Here is a 20,398-nt window from a genome sequence, read left to right as displayed (position 1 = left end):
TTTATTCATTCAATAAAAATTTATTGAGTCACGCTGTTTCCAAGGAATTGTACTAGGTGCTGCAATGCAAAGAGTATGACAAAACTGTCTGTAAATGTAGGATCTGAATTGGTCTTTGATAGTTTTCCTGATTTGAGAAAGAAGTCTCTATTTGGCTAATTTAGGGAGCTAAGAGAATGGACAAGGTCTGCTTATGTCCTTCTGGCAGCCTAGCATAGCTTTTGCCTCCCTCAAATCAGTTATAAGTCAAAACAAATAAGGCACATTTTTAAAAAAAATTCCCCCCTTTAATTGACCAAAGTAAAGCCATGACATTTCATTTGGTAACCTGTTTAGAATTATAAAAATCATTTCATTTGGCCCAGCCCATACTGCCCAAGACAAAACTTCCAGACAATTCTGATGCCATCCAGTTTTGTTCTTACAAACTGCATATTTAAAAAAAAAAAAAAAAAAAAAAAATCTTCAACGTCCTAAATGTGATGTGCTCAGTGCGAAGCATATCAGAGCTGGACGTGACATTTATGTCCTTGACAAGCCTCGATTATCCAGGTCCTTTACCTGCAACATAAAGATGTCAGTTTAATATTTACAATCAGATCAACTTTGGAGAAATTTTCTACTAAAATGGATTCACCTAGAGTGGGCAGGATTATGTTGGGTTCTGCAGCCTGGTTTAGGGCTGTGAATACACAAGCACTGATTAGAGACTAGATTCTCTCTGCTTAGCCTTTTGGAATACCTCTGTGAGGAGCAATATTACTGATCTACCCTCCACATAGATTAAGGGTTCTCAATCTTTTCTTATATGAGAGATATACTCCTATGTGGTTTTATGTGACTCTATATACCTTAAGTTCTTCAGGGAGAGAAGAAAATGTAGTTAAATATAAACATGAACTTTTTCTCTATTTCCTGCACTCTCCCCACCCGTGAGCCTGATAATCACAGAAACTGGTTGAGTCAAGCCCCAGCTGGAAAAGTATCACTGCAACAACTGCCAAAATGATGGCAGACTGGGATCATCTACTCTCTAAGAACAATCTAAAAGAAAAAGTAAAATTTTCAGTGAGTTTGCAAGCTACTTTTCAAACACAGGTGTCATGAGAAATTTCCCTATTTGAGAAATATGTGGCCCATTTTACAAGCACTGAAACCAATCTGCAAAAATAAAAGTTGCTTTCTGAGACGTACGGCATCTGCTTACCTTGTATATCCTGACCAGCCAATGTTCTGTGGTATACGCTTCCTCCAGGACATCAAGCTCAAAGTCTTTATTCCCAATCTCAGCATTTCGGACACGGTCAAAGCCTGGAGGACGCTCTAGAGAGGGATGAAAAAGAACATACTTCTTTCTACAGTGCTAATTTCCTAGAGAGACAGTATATGGATTCAGTAAACCATCTGCTAACTGAATGATTATTCCTCAGCCTGCAATTTGGTGAGAGTAGAGCCTGCAAAAAAGGGCATGAGGTAGTAAGGGCAAATCAAGTGTTAACCTAACTTAAGTTCTATGCAAGATGATGCTTGCCAGTCAATGTCTTATCTCTGATGAGACAGACATAGGGAGCCGACTTCCAAGGCCCTCTATTCCTGAGGATTGTCATTCAGAGCCTCTAATACACTAGCAACCCTTGCATGGATCAGAGAAAAAAGCCTACCAGAAGTCAAAGACCTGCATTCATGTCAGAAATTCTCCCTAGTACAGAACCAAGAAATTGAAGTCAGAAGGACAGACTTAACCTAATCAAATAACTCTCAATGTAGTCATCAGAAGATACGAAAAGTCACTTTCTTACCCTTTTGTTCCTGTCTTCACTGTAATACCCTTAAGGACACTAAAAAGTAATGGTCAAAAGCACAGAATTTGGAGCCTGTCTTTGTCAGTTTGAATCCTGACTCTGTCATTAGTTATATGACACTAGGCAGTTAAATAACCTATTTGTACCTCAATTTCCTCATATATAAAATAACAGGCTGGGTGTGGTGACTCATGCCTGTAATCCCAGCACTTTGGGAGGCCGAGGTGGGTGGATTACTTGAGGTCAGGAGTTTGAGACCAGCCTGGCCAACATAGTGAAACAATGTCTCTACTAAAAATACAAAAAAAAAAAAAAAAAATTAGCCGGGGATGGTAGAGTGCACCTGTAATTCTAGCTACTCAGGAGGCTGAGGCAGGAGAATCGCTTGAACCTGGGAGGTGGAGGTTGCAGTGAGCCGAGATCATGCCACTGCACTCCAGCCTGGGTAACAGAACAAGACTTCATCTCAAAACAAAACAAAAATAACAACAGCTAGGTGCAGTAGCTCAGGTCTGTAATCCCAGTACTTCAGGAGGCCATGACAAGAAGATTGCTTGAGCTCAGGAGTTCCAGACCAGCCCAGGCAACATAGTGAGACCTCATCTCTACAGCAAGTTTAAAAACAGCCAGGCATTGTGGTGTGCACCTTAGTCCCAGCTACTCAAGAGGCTGAAGCAGGAGGACTCCTTCAGCCCAGGAAATCAAGGCTGCAGTGACCCATGATTGCACCACTGCACTCCAGCCTGGGTGTCAGAGCAAAAACCCTGTCTCAAAAAAATATACAAACAACAAAAATAAAGATAATATGACAATAATATCAGTATATGCCTTTTGGGTTGCTGTGAGGATTAAATGAGTTAACAGACACAAAGCACTTACTAGTGCTTGGCATATGGAAAATACTGTGTATTAGTAATCACTATTATTACTACTGTTATTAATATTATTATAAATCACTCACTGGCTTCTGTGTAAACCTGTCCAAAGCGATAGTAACACATCTTGTACATGAGGCAGTTGAGCAGCACTGGAGAACCTTCACGGTCCACACGGAACTCCCCAGTTGGAGTATAATAGTCATTCTCCTTGATATGTTTGCCTGTATCTGTGCTCCCTCCAATCCGGACCATCCAAAGAAACTTGTTGATATCTAGGAGAAAAAAAAAAAAAGAACTGCTGCATCACAAAGGTTGGTGGAGTTAAAGCAGGTTAGTATTTCTAAGAAAATTCCTCAACATTTTTTTAATGGGGATTGGTATCATTTAACTCTAATTTGTAAAAATAGTGAGGACAACATACGGGCAAAGCATTTTTCATCAAAATATACAACTTTTCTGAGAAATTATTATACTCCTGAAATCCTATGCTACTAGTCCAGACTTAAGCCACAACTGAAATTGGTCCTATAGATTAGCTAGGGCTAGGCTATCAAATATAGCAGCAATTAGCTATATATAGCTGCTGAGCAGCTGAAATGTGGCTAGTCCAAATTAAGATGTACTGTAAGTATAAAATACACACTAGGTAAGTATGAAATACACATTAGATTTTGAAAAGTTAGTAAAAAAAACCAACCCCAAAAGGGGGTATACTGGTTACATGTTAAATTAAATAATAATGTTTTGATATGAATATTCAGTTAAATCAAATTATTAAAATTACTTTCACCTGTTTCTTTATACTTAGTTTGATGTGACTAATATAAAGTTTAAAATGATAATGTGGTTCCCATTATTTCTATTAGACAGTGGGCACGACTGATCTAAAGAGTAGTAGCTTTACCAAAAAGGTAGACAAGACATGAGTGTTTTCATTCTTGACCAACAGCTGCAAAATTATAGACCTCCAAAGCATGTATATGAGAAGTCAACATTTCTGTGTCAAACACACTCCCATGCTTAATAAATATTGACACTACCATCAACTCATGATATCTCTTTTAGGGTTCATCATTTACTGTATTGCTTGCACACGCTTTAGGGAAATCAGTTGCTACATGTTTCACTGGATGGTTAGTAATAAAAATATTTCTAATGCATAAAAAAAGATAAGATTCCTATTGCACTACTGCAAAGCGTTCGAGGGGATATCACGGTGGTTAAGAACAGACTCTGGATCCAAACTGCCTAAGTTTGAATTCCAGCACTGCCAATTCTAGCTGGGTGACCTTGGGCAAGTTATTTAACCTCTCTGTGCTTCAGTTTTCTCATCTGTCAAATTAGAAAAATATGAGTATCTACAACAATAGGGCTATTATGAGTAACAACATGTAAAGCATTTAGTAAGTTGTTTGTCACATGGTAAACATCCAATGAATAATATTACTATCTTCGTTCAGTGTCTGCATTCTTATCTTCATATTACAAATGGAGAAACTGAGGCACAAAGACTTGCCTAGATCATAGTGCCAGAAACAGGAACAAAAATAAACCCCCAGAACATCAGCTCAGCTATCATAGAACAATAGTATTGTAGCCGCCTGGCAAGTATGTCTGAAACAAAAACCTCATAAGCTCTATGAATGGAAGAGTGAAAATAATAGGAATGGCTGGGTGTGATGGCTCACACCTGTAATCCTAGCACTTTGGGAGGCTGAGATGGGCGGATCACTTGAGCACAGGAGTTCAAGAACAGCCTGGGCAATGTGGCAAAACCCAATCTCTACAAAAAGTATAAAAATTGGCCGGGCATGGTGGTGTGTGCCTGTAGTCCCAGCTACTCAGGAGGCTGAGGTGGGAAGATCACTTGAGCATGGGAAGCAGAGGCTGCAGTGAGCAGACAACGTGCCACTGATCTCCAGCCTGGGTGACAAAGTGAAACTCTGTCTCAAAAACAATAATGATGATGATGATAGGAACTGCATCAAGGACAGCCCATTATTCAAAAGATATGGTTGTCTACAAAAAAAGAAGCTGGGCCAGGCCCAACTTTTTTTATTTTTATTATGCCTCTCAAATGTTACAGAACTCCTATTAGTAAAGCCCAATTAATAATTAGACCTTGAAAAATAAATTCAGTGTAACAAATTAACAAAACAGTTGGCCTTCCATATCTGTGGGTTTGACATCCATAAATTCAACAAACCTCTAATCAAAAATATTCACAAAACAAAAAAAAGATGACTGCATCTGTAATGAAGATGGATAGACTTTTTTCTTGTCATTGTTACCTAAACAATACAGTATTAACAACCATTTACCTAGTATTAGGGATTAGTATTACAATCTAGAGATGATTTAAAGTATATAAGAGAATGTGTGTATATTATATACAAATACTAAACCATTTTATATAAGGGACTTGAGCATCCACAAATTCTGGTATCCTGGTGAGGGGTGGGGGTAGGGGTGGGGGTGTCCCGGAAACAATCCTCCATGGATACAGAGGGACAACTACACTATCTTCTTTTATGATCTTCACATACATGTTTTCATGGATCTAGACAGTAACAGTGTTTTGCATTTTTCTTTTTCTTTTTCTTTTTTTTTGAGATGGAGTCTTGCTCTGTCACCCAGGCTGGAGTGCAGTGGCGCCATCTCAACTCACTGCAACCTCTGCTGCTCGGGTTCAAGTGATTATCTGGCCTCAGCCTCCCAAGTAGCTGAGATTACAGGTATGTGCCACCACACGTGGCTAATTTTTGTATTTTTTTAGTAGAGACGGGGTTTCATCATGTTGGGCAGGCTGGTCTCAAACTCCTGACCTCAAGAGTCTTCCCAAAGTGCTGGGATTACAGGCATGAGCCATCGCACCCGGCCTCTGCATTGTTTTTTAATGGTTATCATAGTACCTTCTTTAAAAAATAAAAAGTCTAACTTATATATCCCCTCCCACCAGAATATCAAAATTCACAAATGCTCAAGTCCCTTATATAAAATGGTATAGTATTTGTATATAACCTATGCACATCTGTCCATATACTTTAAATCATGTCTAGATTACCTATACTACCTAATACAGTGTAGATGCTATGTAAATAGTTGTTATACTGTATTTTTTATTTGTATGATTTTTATTGTTGTATTATGATTTTTTTCACAAATATTTTCCATCTGTGGTTGGTTGAACCCACAGATGCAGAACCCACGGATATGGAGGGGAAACTGTACACACAGTATTTAGAAATATGCATGTAAGTACCAGAAGAAATAGCTGCAGGAATAATTGCTTCTGGGGATTGATGTTAAGGGGGCTTAGATTTTCAGGCAGTGAACTATCACTTTTTATTATAAACCTTCAGAACTGTTTAACTTTTTTTTTGAAACAGTTTCACTCTGCTGCCCAGACTGGAGTCCAATGGCGCAATCTCAGCGCACTGCAACCTCTCCCTCCCGAGTTCAAGAGATTCTCCTGCCTCAGCCTCCTGAGTAACTAAGACTACAGGCATGTGCCACCACGCCTGGCTAATTTTTGTAGAGACAAGGTTTCACTATGTTGCCCAGGCTGGTTGTGAACTCCTGACCTCAAGTGATCCGCCCGCCTCGGCCTCCCAAAGTGCTGGGATTACAGGTGTGAGCCACCACACCCAGCTGTGAACTGCTTAACTTTTTAAAGTATAAACAGGCATTACATTAACTTTTAAGGCAGATAACTATATTTGGATGTTTCTTCTAAAAATCTTTGTGCCAATAATCTTAGGGCACATGGTTACCTCCATTTTACACATACTTTTATTTATATATATTTTATATATATATAAAATGTTCTCTTTTTTTACACGCTGTTGGGCCATATAAAACATTTCTAAGCTGGTCAATGATCATATGGCTTAAAACCACTAAAAAAATGCTAATTCTTAAGTTCATCGTCATGAGCCTTATGTTCAGCTTGGTTTTATTACTGGTTGTGGAACTACTTCTATGCCTTAGACAATCATATAGCATGCTGTACCTACACAAGAATTGTTTACATTTATGTCCTCTTGTTACAAAAAGAAAAAAATCAAAATACCCAAACCTCAAGTTGCAAATACTTAGGAACTTCCCATGAAAGAAAAATATCTTAGTAACATATTAGTAAAAGTACAGAAAACTAGGATATTCATCTAGTTTTCTTAGAATCTATGTCCTGCGGCTAGAAACAGAATCAAGTATATTACCATCAGAGGAATACCCAGTGAGGCCTCCAAAAATGACCAGCACATAGCTGACATCAAGCTCCCTCATGATCTCATAGGCTTTTTCCTCTGTGGACGCCATTGCCTGGAAAAACAAATGTACAATTCTCAGAGCAAAATCCCAAGTCATATGATCCCCTCATGCAGACACATTTCCCACTAGACCTCGTACACCAAACACTCAAAGATCCCTTTATCTTACCTGACCTACTCGAGAAATATGGGTATTATTCCATGTGTTATTGTCCACTAAAATTGTTCGGTTTGCCATAGCTGTAATCTGATAGCCATAATCCCACCAGGACATGACCTTCGCATCCTGAAAGTAGAATGGGAAATGGAAATAACAAGCTTCTCACTGTCTCTAAAAATCAAATGCAACAGAGAAGGCATCTTTGGTCTGACAGAAGTGACACCTGGCTAACTAATCAATTTCTTCACAAAGTAATGCATGTCAAACCAGAAAATAAATCCTGGAACCTGGTCTTCCATTTATATACAATTATAAAATCTCAGCACAAATAACAAACCAACATTCCCAACACTTCATCCCAGGTCACTTTATACAAACATAATGGGGTAGGAGGTGTGGGAGACTGTGCAGTGTAGCCACATCAATAGCCTAGTGTCATTAGACAATTTTCTTAATAACCTTTTAACAGAATTGCAAAAATCACTTATTATAAAGATGGGGTGGAAACTCAAATCACAGGATACAATGGACAAGAATTAAGAGACTCTTAAAAGTTTTATTCCTAACAAATTGTCTCAGAAATGATATTCCTAATAGTTATTATAAAGGAAATCACTTCAGATTCTCAAGATATAAATTAAAATGTTAAAAGCAGTTATCATAAGGTGATCACTTTACACAAGATTTATATCTTTCTTCTTGATTCAATTTTCTGATTTTTCTAAAGTGAACATGTATTATTTATCTATAACTTTTTTCTTTTATAACTGGGATGTTCTACCTCATGTTAAAATCATCATATCAATAAAAGTGTCCATGCAAAGTCTAGATAATTACTAGTAAGAGTAACTACAAAAGATCCCTGAATTGAATGGAGGTTCACATTTAAGGCTCATTCAAGACTAGAGTTGCAAAGTTCCAATTTCACCAAGGTTTCCACCCATCTAAAAGCTGTATGATTCACTGTAACATCAAATGTCTCCCCCTTTGCCCCTAACCCACAATTCCCACCCCTCCCAAATCTTCACCTCTGGAGTATTGTGACGAAGCCAATAATATGCTTCTCGGAAGTCATCAAATATGATCCTACTGCCATCCCCACCACGGGCAGATAGTACAATGGATGGAGAAGAGTAGGCCTCACTGGTCACCCAGGTTGAATGAAAGGTGTAGGTGATGAGAAAGAAAGCCATGACCAGTATCATCCCACTTGCCACCTAAACAAGGAAAAAGAGTTAATTGTGTAGTTAACCAAACTAAATTCACACAACACAGGACAACTTCTTAGACACATTCATATAGATGAGATTGATCAAAATAAGTCAGAGGCTATATGAGTTAATTCTGACCACCTAGGACAGTGCTCTACTTTACTCCTCCCCTGGCCCCGCTGCCCACATACACACATACACACACACACACACACACAGAGTCTCCCAAGTCTACTCTTAACATTGCTTCTCACTTCATTCTTAATAGGGTAGGTGGAATCCTGTTGCTTCTTGCTCTTCTTGTCTGGACGACTTATGTCCAGATTCTTCATGTATGTGGACAGCACCTGGGAGACTCCAATGCCAGAGAGAATGCACATAACAGGTGCCAACACTAGCATTAGACGCACCTAACAGAGACAGGAAGCATAATCAGTCTAATCAGTGTTCCACAATTTACAGATTTCAGCCTATTAGTAGATCAAGACATCAATTTAGGGGTTTTCATCAAACATGACTTCCATAAAAAGTGAAAGAGAAAATACTTGAAACAGTTGCAGTAGAAGTATGTATTTCTTAAACTTTGTTTCAATTATATGCATGTACATATGTATGTGTGTCTTGAATAATGATATAAAATATATTTCATAACTGTGGTTTGAGACCAAAAAAGTATGAGAAACACTATTTTACTACAATATATAAAATCTCTCCTCTCTTTTTTGTCATTGTTCCCTAAAGAATACAGTATTAACAACCATTTACCTAGTATTAGTTATTAGTATTACAATCTAGAGATGATTTAAAGTATATAAGAGAATGTGTGTATTCTCAGTGGCTCACGCCTGTAATCCCAGCACTTTGGGAGGCCAAGGTGGGTGGATCACCTGAGGTCGGGAGTTCAAGATCAGCCTGACGAACATGGAGAAACCCCATCTCTACTAAAAATACAAAATTAGCTGGGTGTGGTGGTGCATGCCAGTAATCCCAGCTACTCGGGAGGCTGAGGCAGGAGAATCGCTTGAACCCAGGAGGCGGAGGTTGCAGTAAGCCGAGACCATGCCACTGCTCTCCAGCCTGGGCAACAAGAGTGAAACTCTGTCTCAAAAAAAAAAAAAAAAAAATCAAATCCCTCCTCTAACAATCTAGCACTGGGTAATACTCCCACGCCTTCAAGAAAAAATATCACCTCCCGTTTTAAGACACCCAGGGTCATATTATCTAACAAAGCGCAAAAACGCTTCTACAATAAAGTTATGAATCCAAGAAAGTTGGACCCCACAACTAGAATGTATGAGTGTCCCTTACGTTCCTGGAAAGGATCAACAACTTACAACTCATTCCCTCAAATGCTCAGAGGGACGCATGTGCACAATCATCAGTACTTTCTGAATTCCGCCAGGCAGATAAAAAAGCACCTCAGAGTTAGAGTGAAAAAGTCTACCAGACTGAGGGCATCCTCACCATTACAGCTGAAAAGTACATGCTGGTCACACCATACATGATGATAAAAATCCGGGCATCAGACAGGTTGCTAAAGCAGTAATAGAGGCCAACTACAAAAGAGGGAAGGAGAAATAAGCAGCTGAGTCCTGTAGGTTGAAACCTACAAGGTAAAGTGTCTTCATTATATGACTGGATGATTGCACACATTTAACCCAGCAATTCCACTTCCAGGAATTTATCCTAAAAAAACAATCATAGAAACATGCAAAGATGTTTACTACAGCACACTTTAAAGTAGCAAAAAAATCAGAAACAACCCAAATGTCCAAAAACAAGGAGCTAATTATAGTACATTTATAAAATGGAATATATTAAAATATTGCTGCATGAGATTATGGACTACTTGCCTTCTTACACATCTTGATACATCTCTGTACTTAAAAAAACTAGTAAATGATACATTTTAAGTATTTCTATAAAATAATACTAAGTAACAGAGAAATTTGATTCTTTATGAAGTGAAAAAAATCAGGGAAAAAACTATGATCTCACTCTTATTTGATAAATATACATCAAAATGTTAACTGTGGCTAGAGATGGGTAGTGAGAACTCCTGAATATTTACCTTTTTTGAGATGGGGGTCTTGCTGTATAACCGAGGCTGGTCTCAAACTCCTGGGCTCAAGTAATCCTTCCACCTCAGCCTTCCAAGTAGCTGGGACTAACGGTGCACACTACCATGCCCAGCTAATTTTATTTATTTTATATGTGTGTATGTGTGTGTGTGTGGGTATGGGTGTGTGCACGCATTATGTTTTTTTTTTTTTTAAGTAGAGACAGGGGTCTCGCTATATTGCCCAGGCTGTTCTTGAACTCCTCGCCTAAAGCAATCCTCCCACCTCATCCTCCCAAAGTGCTGGGATTACTGATGTGAACTACAACTCCAGGCCTGTTATTTTTTTAGACGTGGGTCTCACTGTGTTGCCCAGGTTGATCTCAAATTCCTGACCTTAAGTGATCTTCTCACCTCAGCCTCCTAACTGGCTAGGATTATAGGCATGAGCCATTGTGCCCAGCATCTTTTTCTATTTATTTATATATATTTTTACAATACACAAATTACTTTCACAGTAAGAAAAAAGTAAAAGTTGGCCAGGCACAGTGGCTCACGCCTGTAATCCCAGCACTATGGGAGGCCAAGGTGAGCAGATTGCTTGAGCCCATGAGTTCAAGACCAGCCTGGGCAACATGGCAAAACCGCATCTCTACAAAAAATATACAAAAACTAGCCAGGCATGGTGGCATGCACCTATAGTCCCAGCTACTCAGGAGGGTGAGGTGGAAGGATGGCTTGAGCCCAGGAGGCAGAGGCTGCAGTAAGCTGAGATTGTACCACTGCCCTCCAGCCTAGGCAACAGAGCAAGACTCTATCTCAAAAAAAAAAAAAAGGTAAAAGTTATTTTTTAAGAGAAAAAGACCACTACCACTGGTAAATTCTAAAACACATCTGGATTGGCCAGAAGATAAGAGATTGATGAGGCTTTACAATCAGCAGTACTCATTATGGGACTTCAATACTGCCAAGAGGAAAAACAAGGGTAAAGGGGAAGGAGTACGATAGAAGTACTCAAACAAAACAAAACAAAACCGGAGTAAAAATTACGATTAAATTTTAACTTATAACACAAATGACAAATGAACAGAAAACTGTGAGGCTGAACTTGCCAATATCTACAATTGTTGAACTTCTGACTTCTGCTCAGCTTCATACATGAGAAAATTTGCTTAGCCGTCCTCTGTATTACACAACATAAACAGGCAAAGAAAAACAAAACACGAATGAGGGTAGCTTGCAAATTTGGAATCAAATTGTGGTTCTTATGAACAAGGCCATTTCAGAACACAAGGCCACATACCTGGAAACATGAAGACGAGGAGCTGCAGGTCAAAATAGTATGAGGACCAGGTTGTGGGCTGATGCTCAGACACAGAAGCAATGATGGGGATGTTGTTCTTAGCATAAGAAGGATCCAGCAGTGAGTAGAAACGCCCCGTCCAGGGAGATATTTTTCCTAGCAGCAAAGAGGCAATAAATATTCCACACACACTAGTCAAACAAACATCTGATCCAAATTAATCACAACTTCCCATTTTAATAAGATTCTCAGTGACAGAGAAGGATTAGGTTTTTGCTTAATTGCCACCAATACTTAGAGAGTTTCACTCCTTCCTTTCTTTCAAACCTGAGAGTACTTTTGTCAGCATTGCCAGAAGAATAAAGCCAGGCTGTATATAAACTTGGAGAGAAGAATAGAGGCAGAAATGCTACCTGAAAGGGTTTTAGGCCAAATTTGGTCAAACCAAGGCCAACTGTAGAGATTAAATCAACTATATCCTCGAGTCCTGCTCTGAATTAGTCAATAGAAATCAAATTCATCTCTGAGAAATCAAAGTAGGGAAAAAGAAGGAAAATTTGGCTTTCCAACCAACTAAACAGCCATGATTTAGTTTCCATGGGATTAGATGAGTGCCACCTTGGAGGGTATGGTAAGCAATATAATGACTTCTCCCACCCGATCAATAGGAAAGAAAAAAAAGAAAGAAAAAGGAGAAAGATTCGCAAGGTAGGATATAGTCCTTTCACCAGGTATGATTAAGAGCAGCTCCAACAAGACATTTTCTGCTATGCTGAATCCAAACACTGGGCTGAAAAGTGGATTGAATGTAAAATTGTGGGATTGTACATGCTTCTGATGAAAAAAGAAATAAGAAAAAAATAATCTTTTGTGTTCAGAAAATACCCTGTCTTTTGGAGTTTATTCTATGTCTGTACCCATCTGCATTTAATAGTAAAAGCTCTGAGCCTGACTGGGTGCGGTGGCTCACGCCTGTAATCCCAGCAATTTGGGAGGCCGAGGCGGGCGGATCACCTGAGGTCGGGAGTTTGAGACCAGCCTGACAAACATGGAGAAACCCCATCTCTACTAAAAATACAAAATTGGCCGGGTGTGGTGGCGGGCGCCTGTAATCCCAGCTACTCAGGAGGCTGAGGCAGGAGAATCGCTTGAACCTGGGAGGTGGAGGTTGCAGTGAGCCAAGATCGTGCCACTGCACTCCAGCCTGGGCAACAAGAGCGAAACTCCATCTTAAAAAAAACAAGCTGTGAGCCTTCCCTACCTGTCAGCATGAGGAGAGCTCCCACGGTGAGAAGGACAAAGCCTACCAGAGAGATGACGCTCCGGAAAAGAACTTCAAATTGTTGTGGATTCAACTTGCTGCGCAGATAATCCACAAAGGCATGGATCTGGCAGAGACCAAAGACCCCAAAGGCTGCCATGTGCTCTGATGAAAGGACAGGCTGTAGGTAAAAGGATATGCATGTTAATACTAAGGAAAAAAAATGAGTAAGTCCAGTGCAGGCCTGCATTATTCTTATCTAGTTCAAACCAAACGGTCAAATGAGTTCTGAGGCCCCGAAGGAATCAGGGCCAATCTAGTGAAGGGTTTAATTCACCAGCCATATTTTCTACAGCATATTTGCAGCCCGCTAAAGCATAAGATACACTATCATTATCACATCTCTGGCTTTTGCTCAGGTTATATCCTTAGCCTAGACTGTAATTTTCCCCAAATTCCCATCCACTAAAATTCTCATTATTCAAGGTCCAACTCAAATATCATCTCTTCCTAATCTGCCAAACTGAAATCAGTCACTCCTCTCTATGTTCCATATCACATTAGTCCTCTTCTAGCACTTAATCATTCTTTGCCTTAGATTGGTGGTTCTCAAATGTTAGTGGGCATCATAATCACCAAGCGGGTAGAAGTGTTAAAACACAGATTGCTGAGCCCCACCTCCAGAGTTTCTGATTCAGTAGGTCTGTGTTGGGGCTCTAGAATTTGCATTTATTTCTAACAAGTTCCTAGCTGCTGCTGCTGGTGATGATGATTCAAGAACCACACTTCCAGAACTGTAGCCTATCGGATATAGACAGCTACCTGTATTTCTTTCCCTGCAAGAAGACCAAAACTTCCTTAAGCACTATGACCGTATTTTTATCCTTTTTACATTTTCAAGTGATTAGCAAACTGCATATACAAATGCTTTTCAACTTATGATTGGGTTACATCCCCATAAACCCATTTTAAGTTGAAAATATCTTAAGTAGAAAATGCATTTAATACACCTAGCCTATGGAACATCACAGCATAGCGTAGACTACCTTAAACATGCTCAGAACATTTAACATTAGCCTACAGTTGGGCAAAATCATCTAACACAAAGCCTATTTTATAATAAAGTGTTGAGAATCTCATGTAATTTATTGACTACTGTACTGAAAGTGAAAAACAGAATGCTTGTATGGGTACTGGAAGTACGGTTTCTACTCAATGCAGATCACTTTCACACCATTCTAAAGCCAAAATATCCTAAGTCACACTTCATAAGTTGGGGACAATCTGCAGTAGGTGATCAGTAAAGAAATACTTGTTGACCTCTAGATAAGGTTTGCACTTTCATGATAATTTCACATGAGAAATCAAACATACCACATTATTCTTTGATTTAACAGTTCTCTGTTAACCCTGTGGAGCAATGTGGTTAAAGGTTTGTGCTTTACTTCCTGAAGCACTTACAATTAGATGCCATTAAGATCAGGAATCTCTGCTACTACATGGGGTCATCTGTATTAAAAGGACTGGAAATTTTAACTTTGATCACTCATCTAAACTCAACTCAACTAAATATCCCTCCCCTTCCCACAAACGTAAAGCCAAAGTAAGAGCCATGAAATTCAAACTTCACGGAGCAAATATTAGCACACTCCTGGATGCAAACTTTAATGACCAGTAATTCTGTTGCTTCAATTCACACAAGTAATTCAATAAAAAAGCTGTGAATAAGTCGTACTCTTCTTAACAGAATCTAAGATAAATCAGTCTAGTTGGGGCTGCATAGAAAAAGTAGAAGCTGAAAACCCTACTGAGTCAAGGAGATCTGCATAGAAAGTATAGTGCCCAGGCAGTAAACAGTACAGCTCACCTGGAAGCCCACAAAGGAGATCTGCATAGAAAGTATAGTGCCCAGGCAGTAAACAGTACAGCTCACCTGGAAGCCCACAAAGGAGATCTGCATAGAAAGTATAGTGCCCAGGCAGTAAACAGTACAGCTCACCTGGAAGCCCACAAAGGAGATCTGCACAGAAAGTATAGTGCCCAGGCAGTAAACAGTACAGCTCACCTGGAAGCCCACAAAGGAGATCTGCACAGAAAGTATAGTGCCCAGGCAGTAAACTGTACAGCTCACCTGGAAGCCCACAAAGGAGATCTGCATAGAAAGTATAGTGCCCAGGCAGTAAACAGTACAGCTCACCTGGAAGCCCACAAAGGAGATCTGCATAGAAAGTATAGTGCCCAGGCAGTAAACAGTGCAGTAGGCCACGTAGATCCGGTGAGAGAAACGGCCTGTGAGCATCAGCACCAGGACGTGGAGAGGAATCAAGTTGATCAGGAACACATAACCTCCCCATGACGAGACCTATGATGGAACAGAAAAAAACAGTTCCTCTGAGTATGCCTCCTCAGACCACCACCACTATATTGTAGGATATCACCTGTGACTTTTTAAAGAACACTTATAGTAACTATAACTTTATTTATGCCAAATGGCTTAAAGAGTTCAAATAACTGATTTTTTTTTAACAGGAAAATCAAGTCCTTACATGTACAGGTCACACAAAATAAAATAAATTTTTAAAAAGAAAATATAAAATAAAGTTCAAACCCATCACTGTAACTCAATCCCCTGCTCCCTTATGGTTGCTGATGTCATGATCACATAACGAGAGGGACTCAAGCCTCAGAATTAATCTAAATGCAATCTACTGTAAGGTCATACAGAGGATTTAGGGATATGTGAGCAAGTAGAAGCAATGAAGGAAGTCTACATGTATACGTAAGTATGAACAGAAAAAATATACTGGAAAAGAAAAAAATTTAGGGGAACCTACCAGAAAACAAAGTTGGTCAAACAATAAGTACCCACAGGAAATACAGTATTTAGAGAACTTTAAAAATTAAAAACTTGTAGAAAAAGTTACCATGTAGAAATAAGCAAGGGCACACTTAGCTGCCCAACAGATGGAACCAGTCTTTACTGCCTTGATCCACATGTAGTAGGTGAGCAGCATGCAAAAGATGGCAATCCCTGCAGAAAGGACACACCAAAAATTCAACAGGAGGCCAGGCTAGTATAGTCATTAAGAATACTGTTCTGGAACAGACTGCCTGGATCTATTACCAAGTAATAGTGTAATTTTAGGCAAATTATTTACTTCCTTTTGTTTCAGTTTCATATAAGAAGTAATAGTATCTACTTCATAAAAGTGTTCTGAAAACAAATATAATTAATGCCTGTAAAGCACTTAGAAGAGTACCTAGCATATAATAAACATTAAGTAAATATTGGCCATTATTATCATTCTTTCCAAGCACTAAACATCCTGCTAGTATAGTTCTAAAGACATCTTATACTATCATTCATCATCCTGCCTCTACGTCTTAACATGTGATACTCATGCCCCAATTGCCCCTTTCCTTGATATCTGCCTAATGAAGTCCCAACTTCAGGACCCAGTTGACCTTCAACCACTTCTACAAAGCCTTCCTTGATTCCCGAATCTGCTTGTTTTTTTCTCTTAAAAAAATAAAAATAAAAACAACAACAACAACAACAAAAACAGGGTCTTGCTCTATTACTAGGCTGAAGTGCAGTGGCAATCACAGCTCACCGCAGCCTCAACCTCCCAGGCTCAAGCAATCCTCCCACTTCAGTCTCCAGAGTAGCTGGGACTACAGGCGCATACTACCGTGCCCAGCTAATTTTTGTATTTCTTATAGTAACAGGGTTGCCCAGGCTGGTCTGAAACTCCTGAGCTCAAATGATGCACCCACCTCAGCCTCCGAAAGTACTGGATAACAGGGCGTGAGCCACCCTTGGTGGGGTGAGCCACCAAGCTCAGCCCCAAATCTCTCCTTTCACTACATTCCTGAAGTACTCTGTTCAAAATTTTATCATGGCACATAGTACTATCTCCTGTCACTGGAGTTATATTTATATGTCCATTTTAATCTTCCTTAATAGATGATGGGCCAATATAACCTTATTCATTATCTATCTCTTTAATTTCTTATAATTATGCACAAAGTAATCTTATTCATTATCTAACACTTAATACTATGTTTTCCCAATAACATTCAACAAATGTATGTTGAATTGAAAATAAGTCAATAAGTCCTTAAAATTTTAAGGACATCTATTCCCTTTATGTAGGAAAATAAAGCAAATGATTATAATGTTAAAACAACAGTTAACTATTTTATGAGTGCAGAGATGAACCAAAGACTTGTAAGAAAAGTTACCAACTACCTTTCTGGAAAGGATGATGGGAAGAGAACATGAGCTTGTCCAAGATCCGTTCCTGCCCATTTCTAACCTTCTCACCCAGTTACCATTTTTATTATTGCTAAACCATAGACTGCACTTTGTGAAGCTCTGTTGGATAATAAGGTGAGATGATCTTCTTCAGCATTTTAAAAGTCTTACCTTCATTATCATAGGAGCCAGCCACAGATCGGGAGATATATCCAGGGACTACAGCAATCATGGCAGCAGCAAGAAGCCCAGCCCCTGCATCCTGTAAGAAAAAAAGGGTAATAAGACATTAACACCAATACAATGCTGAGAAAGAATAGAGGATCCACTAGTCCATTCTGTTTATAATGGGCCCAGAAAACAGTCCAACAATTTTGAAGGTAAATGTGAGATGTTAGAAATGCTAGAAATGCTCACAGCACAAGCAAGCTAAAAACTTCATGACCAATTCCCCATGATGACACCAAACCTGACACTGAGAACACATATGCTGAGGACAGACAAATCAAGTGAGATGTCAAACATCAATACTGTCCCAGAATGAGCTGTTTGGCTACCAATCTCGCCAAGCTTGTAAGTCTCTACCCCTAACAATATCTGTACATCATTGGAACACCAGTCACACCTCTAAAAGCTATGCAAGGACAATCAAAGGAAGAAAATTATTATTTCAGTTAAAAAGCCAAGAAAGCTAAGTGATAATCTACCTAAACTGAAGATGCCAGGAACTTAGGCAATAAAGCTTAAATATCACCAGGCACCCTTTGAGCTCAGGAGAAAGGAGCAACAGATATAAGCCACATTCCAAAAAAGTAAAGACTTGTCTGTTGAAAGAGTCAAATTTGGGAAAGGGCAGCAAGGAGAAGGATGAAAAAGTTTTCCAAACTAAATTCAGGCTTCCCAAACCCCCTACTAGTTTATCACCTCTCAGGTATCTCTCTAACACCACAGCACAAACTAAGAATAGCACCCAGGGAGCCAAGGTCAGCAATGCTGAAACCTGGAAAAAGAGAGTCAGCATTATGGAGTCTACTACGGAAGCCAAACGGCTTAAGAATTTTAAAATAAAAAAAAAAAATTTTAAATCAACAAATAATTGCTGAGTACATTCCTGGTAGGAAAAACTAACCGTTTTGGAATGTTTCACGTTTTTTTTTCCTCTCCCTTACATTGTGAGGACTTCAAAATCCAAACCTCACATTTTGCATTTTAAATGTTTTTTTCTTTATGTAGCAATTTACATTTCACTTTCAACTATACTCTCATAAGGACAAACAGTTGCTAATGATAAAAAAAACACATATTCCAGAAAGGGATTGGAGTGAACCCAATTAATTTGGCCCAGTAAAAGCTGTGTTCACCTTCTGGCTCCCTGCCTTTCTAAGGCTCTGTCCCCCACCCTCCAGCATCGATTAGAGAGGCTCAATAACATTCATTCCCAAGCCTCCTGTCACCCCAAATCCTTCACCTTGAGCTCTTTGGTAAGGTGGTACGTGACGATGGTGGTGAAGGAGGAGAAGAGAGGGGCCAGGAACACACAGACATTCCGAATGTCGATGGTGATGTGGAAAAAATGGAGTACATGGTAGATTGCAGCAGAGGTGATCATTAAACCTGTAATAGGAAGAAGAAACTCCATTAGGTTGTCTTACCAGAACTTAAGGGAAAAAGAAAGGGAAAATCCCAGATACAATAAAGTGACTATGTAAGTCTTGACAAATCACCAGAAATACTAACATAGCAACTGCAGTAAGCCTATAAATTTCTCTCCTAAGGATTCAATCAGAAGTCTAGAATGTATAAAAACCACCCATCCCCACTCTACTACAAATGTACTCCTGTTTATATAAGATGCACTTTTAGGAACCTGTAATCAGGATGAAATTACAAGTGTCACAAGACAAAGCTATTAGAAATAAAAGAAACTGGTCCTCTAGCATACAAACATTTCTGTTTTTTTTTTTTTTTTTAAAAAAAACACATCTGGTCTCCTCACCTGGGTAAATTGTTCCTCCAATGATTCGTCCCAAAGGGTACCAGGCTCGGTCATCAAACCAGTTATGGAATTTATAAAACCCCTCCTCAGCCAGGAACCTGGTAGTCCGATAATTAAAGTACCTATAGCAAGAAATAAACTTTGTTGTAAATTTGTGGTGAATGTTGCTCCTCAGGATACATCATTGAGAAATTCAGCATTACTCAATGAAAAATCAGTTTAACATCAAATATTATGCCATGAAAATCATTTTACACTACCATAAGTCTGTTTACTTCTATCTCCATGCTTGTCTCAACTAAAGCACTGCTTTTCTCATAAGGAAATGAGCCGGGTACAGTGGTTCACGCCTGTAATCCCAGCACTTTGGGAGGCCGAGGCAGGTGGATCACAAGGTCAGGAGTTCGAGACCAGCCTGATGAACATTGTGAAACCCCATCTCTACTAAAAATACAAAAATTAGCTGGGCATGGTGGTATGTGCCTGTAATCCCAGCTACTCAGGAGGCTGAGGCAGGAGAATCGCTAGAACCTGGGAGGCAGAGGTTACAGTGAGCCGAGATCGCCACTGCACTCCAGCCTGGGCAACAGAGCAAGACTCCGTCTCAGAAAAAAAATAAATAAATAAAAAGGAAATGAAACTGGAGCCTAACATTGTAACAAAGCAATCAAATGGGATACTTCATCAAGCTGACATGTGGTAGGCATTAGGACCAGTCAGAGAATTCAAGCACCATGAAGACAAAGCCCTGAGATGTGGGCACCAATAGATTTTGGCTTTCTTTTTTTTTTTTTTTTTTTTTGAGACAGAGTTTCGCTCTTGTTGCCCAGGCTGGAGCACAATGGCACGGTCTCGGCTCACTGCAACCTCTGCCTACGGAGTTCAAGCCATTCTCCTGCCTCAGCCTTCCGAAAGTAACTGGGATTACAGGCGCTCAGCACAACGCCCAGCTAATTTTTGTATTTTTAGTAGAGGCAGGGTTTCACCATATTGGCCAGGCTGGTCTCAAACTCCTGACCTCAGGTGATCCACCTGCCCCGGCCTCCCAAAGTGCTTGGATTACAGGCGTGAGCCACCATGCCTGGTCAGATTCTGGCTTTCAAGTGACAGGAACATATTTTTAAAAATCTATACTGCACACAAAAACACATGAATAATTTCCAGTGATGAGAATCTTTAAAGATGTTGGTATACCATCA

General features: G+C 39.5%; 1 protein-coding gene across 3 annotated transcripts in view; it reads right to left on the bottom strand.

The window, feature by feature from the left end:
* The window catches only part of STT3A (STT3 oligosaccharyltransferase complex catalytic subunit A), a 28,477-nt gene continuing 8,079 nt past the window's right edge, over positions 1 to 20,398 (bottom strand). For all 3 annotated transcript variants that reach the window (XM_063727987.1, NM_001133830.1, XM_063727988.1), the window contains 15 exon segments: positions 19,200 to 19,321; positions 18,672 to 18,817; positions 17,375 to 17,465; positions 15,870 to 15,976; positions 15,143 to 15,307; positions 12,946 to 13,126; positions 11,685 to 11,840; positions 9,787 to 9,878; positions 8,577 to 8,732; positions 8,140 to 8,328; positions 7,121 to 7,237; positions 6,901 to 7,003; positions 2,764 to 2,952; positions 1,208 to 1,323; positions 1 to 561 (listed from right to left, as the gene is read on the bottom strand). In XM_063727987.1, the coding sequence (XP_063584057.1) occupies positions 523 to 561; positions 1,208 to 1,323; positions 2,764 to 2,952; positions 6,901 to 7,003; positions 7,121 to 7,237; positions 8,140 to 8,328; positions 8,577 to 8,732; positions 9,787 to 9,878; positions 11,685 to 11,840; positions 12,946 to 13,126; positions 15,143 to 15,307; positions 15,870 to 15,976; positions 17,375 to 17,465; positions 18,672 to 18,817; positions 19,200 to 19,321 (1,969 nt within the window). In that variant the 3' untranslated portion in view covers positions 1 to 522.

This window comes from Pongo abelii, chromosome 9, assembly GCF_028885655.2.
Source record: "Pongo abelii isolate AG06213 chromosome 9, NHGRI_mPonAbe1-v2.0_pri, whole genome shotgun sequence".
Taxonomy (NCBI): domain Eukaryota; kingdom Metazoa; phylum Chordata; class Mammalia; order Primates; family Hominidae; genus Pongo; species Pongo abelii.
The sequence above is the reverse complement of the archived record's forward strand: the minus strand, read 5'-3'. Positions and strand labels throughout refer to the sequence as shown.